Source organism: Anastrepha obliqua, chromosome 2 (assembly GCF_027943255.1).
Source record: "Anastrepha obliqua isolate idAnaObli1 chromosome 2, idAnaObli1_1.0, whole genome shotgun sequence".
In the NCBI taxonomy this organism is placed as follows: Eukaryota; Metazoa; Arthropoda; class Insecta; order Diptera; family Tephritidae; genus Anastrepha; species Anastrepha obliqua.
Window position 1 is genome coordinate 42081125 of NC_072893.1, and position 4184 is coordinate 42085308.

The following is a 4184-nucleotide window of genomic DNA, read 5'->3' on the forward strand; positions in this document are numbered from 1 at the left end:
TCTCCAAAATATCAACTCAAATAGCATGAAATACTTACGCACATACTTATGTATGTGTTGCACCATCACTTGCCATTATTTTAGCGTAGCGCGTTCCGTGTGCGTAAAGATCCCGAACACAACTGAACTCCCTGTGTTCTAGAGCTGTAAAACTATCGATGGCACTATCGATATATCGAATTTTTATATTTTTGCGTCGCTATCGATGGTTATTGTTCACTATCGATAGTGGCATTACCATACATTGCACATCACTTGTTTTGGCGCAACTTTGCAGGTCGGCAGCAAATTTTGGTAAGAAATACATTTATATGTAAAAGGTAATTAAATATTAAAATAAGTGTTTATTTGTAGGTAAATTTTCGTTGGTGTTGGTGGCGGAAGGATGGACAAATTTCTCTTGAAAAACTCACAGGGTAAGTTCCATTTACTGCTCAGCAACGCAAGTAACTAATTTATGTTATGTATGCATGTGCTTTGTTAAGATGGACAAGACAGCAGCATTGAGGCAATTGAGGAGGACAACCAGCTAGCAAAAAGGCAGCGAGTCGGAAGATCATCGGTGTGGGGCCGTTTCGAAAAAATAAACAACGGTATGTCGGCAAAGTGTCGCTCTTGCGGCAAAATGTATAAGACGAGCGGAAATACCTCAAATTTATTTGACCACCTGAAGCGTGCGCATCCCGGTCAGCGTGTTAACGATTTGTCAATCACTTCTGGTAAAATAGATACATATTTAAACACAACATATGAATCTACGTCAAAGCGCAAACAAGAGCTTGATTTAGGACTCATAAAATTTGTAGCTCAAGGCATGCAACCTTTTTCTATAATTGAGGATCCTGAGTTTCGCGACTTTATCAAACTATTCGACCCACGCTACAAACTACCGTCGCGGACTACCCACTCTAATGTCATGATGGCAAATTTATTTGATGAGCAGAAACCTAAATTAAAAAATTTGCTCAGCAAAATAAATCACTGTGCCATCACAACTGATATGTGGACGTCCCTGGCAAATGAATCTTATATGACAGTCACATGCTCGTTTATTACAGATAGTTACTGTCTTCGCTCTGCTGTTTTATCAACAAATAAGCTAATTGATGAAACAAATCATACTGCTAAGAATATAGCAGATACCCTGCAGGCTGTTTGCAACGAATGGGGAATTTTTGATAAAATAACTGCAATTGTGACCGATAATGCAAGCTCAATGATCAAAGCGTGTGAGCTGCTTAAAAAAAGGAATTTACCCTGCTATGCACACTCACTTAATTTGGTGGTGCAAGATTGCCTTAAGCTGGATTGCACAAAAGAATTACTTAAAAAATGCAAGTCCATTGTCGCGTTTTTTAAAAGTAGCACGATTGCTTACAAGAAATTTAAAGATTCTCAATTGACGGAAACTAAATATAGTCTAATACAGGAAGTTGCCACCAGATGGAACAGTGCATTCCTAATGATTGAAAGAGTCTTAAAAACACATGAAGCAATCAATATAACACTTCTAAGTTTGTCGAAAGCGCCACAGCCTCTCATAGCTGACGAAATCAACATATTAAAAGACTTGTCACAAATACTTTCTCCCTTTGACATTGCTTCCAAAGAAGTGTCATCGAATTCTAAAGTCACAGTATCACTAGTTATTCCAGTTACTTGTGGCCTCTTAAACAACTTGGAAAATAGCACAAAAAATCTTCTTACCGAAGTTGGCCTTAAAGTAAACGAATTTTTAATTGATTGCGTAATCAAAAGGTTGTACAAGTACGAAGATCGCACAGTAACTAGCATTTCTACATTACTTGATCCAAGGTTTAAAAAACAAGGTTTCCGTTCGCAATACAATGCCAAAAATGCTGAAAAACTTTTAATTGAAGAACTTATTCATCTGAGCAAGTCTTCAGCTCCCACCTCAGAGCCACCAACACCAATTGATCAACCAAAACCAACACGACATCCTCTTTATGAATTTGTAAAAATCAACATAGAAAATTTGCCTAGGACCAAGCGCTCCGATGCAATAATTGATTTACAACAATATATTGGGAAACATCACTCCTTGGGCGATGTTGATCCCCTTAACATAAATTCTTCAAAAATGTTTAATGTTTCCGTATTTACAGCATAACGAAAATAGTATAAAAGACCTTACTACGAAATATTTTTGCATTCCTGCTTCATCGACAGAGTCGGAGCGATTGTTCAGCAAAGCTGGACAAATTATAACGGAACGAAGAGCTGCCTTAAAAGCTAAGCATGTGGACATGCTCCTTTTTCTTAATCACAATTCTCGGATCTTAGCAGAAGACTGATCCTTAATTTTAATTTTATTCAAATTTGTTTTGATTTACTATGTCCATGAAGGATCTCATTATGTTAAACATATGAAACATATGAAATGTTTATTAAAATGTTAATTTTTATTGTTAAGTATGCGTTTATTAAGTTTTTGGATTTGAAAATATTTTCGATAGTACTATCGATACTATTGAATATTTGTTGCCAAACCATCGAAACTATTGAATGTTGCAACCATCGATAGTTTTGCAGCTCTACTGTATTCATCTACATCTTGTGCTTACCGGACCACGCCCGGCGACAGCTGCCGACGCTGTCGCCTCGCTAAAACGGGACTTCACCAAACTACAAAACAAGGCGACCAATCACAACGCATAAATTGGCTGATGCAATATCAGGACATACTACAGTTGCGATTCTAATGGAATACCCAACGCCGCACCAATACACATTTAATACTTATGCTACGACATATGTATATAACTGAGTTCTTCCTTTTGTAAATGCTGCAACTATTTTACTTATGCCGCTCGCATCCTGTCAAAATAACAAAATCCAGTCTGCGACTCGAGACAATCAAGTACCGCAGTCTTCAATTAGACTCACAAAAGCAGCCGCCGGCGGCCTTGTCATCAATATGCGTTGCACGTTTCACAAACAACACAACAAATTCACTTTTGTACAAAAAGTAATTTTCCCACTTGGAATTTACTCACTTTTTCGGTGTTCACGAAGAGAACGAGACTGGCAAATACTCGCAAATAATAAATCTGTGTGTGTACATATACACTTATACATACGAACCTAGTCACTTTTACATCTACAATACGCCCACGTCGCGTTATTCGTTCAAGACACATTAAGAAAATAGCTCAAAAACAAGAAGAAATCCATCCATCGAAAGTAAACTTATGGGAGCAAATCAAAGGAAAAACTTTGCACCAAGCCGAAGCGAAATGTCGATGGGTGATTTAAATTTTGCAGCACGTTGTATTGGGAAAGTTTAGAAAATCAGCTCCAGGCTACCAAAGTAGTAATCATTTATTCGAGCCACAAACCGTATTGAAAGGCGTGAGAATTATCTATTACTTTGGAAAAAGAACTTTTGGTGTAAAGCAAAACAAAAAACTGTGAAGGAGTCCTTTTATGTATCCCTGTGAGAATTCCAGTAAGTGTACGAACTTTTCTATATGCATATACAGTCTGTGTCAGAAAAAAGGAACCGCGATACTTCATGAAATATAAAAGATATACAGGATTTGATTGAAAAGTAATGAGCCTTTCCGCGCGGAGCGTCTGCCAAGCGATCAACCGAATCGGCTGGTGGGGGAAAATGATCGTTGGACCTTCCCCTTCCACTAGAAACCGGTCCCAGTTCGCTGGCAACAGCGGTGCAGTCAACATCGCTCCGCGCGTGAAAGCTGTTTTAAAAGTGTGTTAGGATTTTGCAGTGGCGAAAATGCAGCGATCGTTGGAGCAACGTTACTCGATCAAATTTTGCGTAAAGCTAAACAAAACGAGTACCGAAACCATTGGGCTACTCAAGGAGGCTTACGGGGACCAATCTCTGTCCAGTGCCTAGGTAAAACGCTGGCACAAGTCGTTCAAGGAAGGTCGGGAGGACGTCGAAGACGAATAGCGATCTGGAAGGTCTTCGACGAGGCAAACTCTGCATTGGCCAAGATGGGGGTTCCGGTGCTTCCCCACCCTCCCTACAGCCCAGACCTGTCCCCTCCGAACTTCTTTTTGTTCCCGCGCCTGAAAAGAAAGCTGAAGGTGAGGCGTTTCGACTCCATCGAGGCGATCCAAAAACTGTGACTGCCGAATTGAACGCGATTCCGGCGGATGAGTTTAAAAAATGTTTCCTGCAGTGGAAGGACCGC

At 39.6% G+C, this 4184-nt stretch overlaps 1 protein-coding gene and 1 long non-coding RNA gene across 2 annotated transcripts; both read left to right on the top strand.

Annotated features, from left to right (window-relative positions):
- The first annotated feature begins 263 nt into the window (after positions 1–263).
- Positions 264–570, top strand: LOC129239705 (uncharacterized). Its single transcript, XR_008581879.1, has 3 exons — positions 264–294; positions 355–416; positions 486–570. It is a non-coding gene; the product is annotated as an uncharacterized LOC129239705 (long non-coding RNA).
- Positions 571–595: 25 nt separating this feature from the next.
- Positions 596–2131, top strand: LOC129238102 (E3 SUMO-protein ligase ZBED1-like). Its single transcript, XM_054873141.1, has one exon. The coding sequence runs from the start codon at positions 596–598 to the stop codon at positions 2129–2131; it is 1536 nt and encodes a 511-aa protein (XP_054729116.1).
- Positions 2132–4184: the final 2053 nt, after the last annotated feature.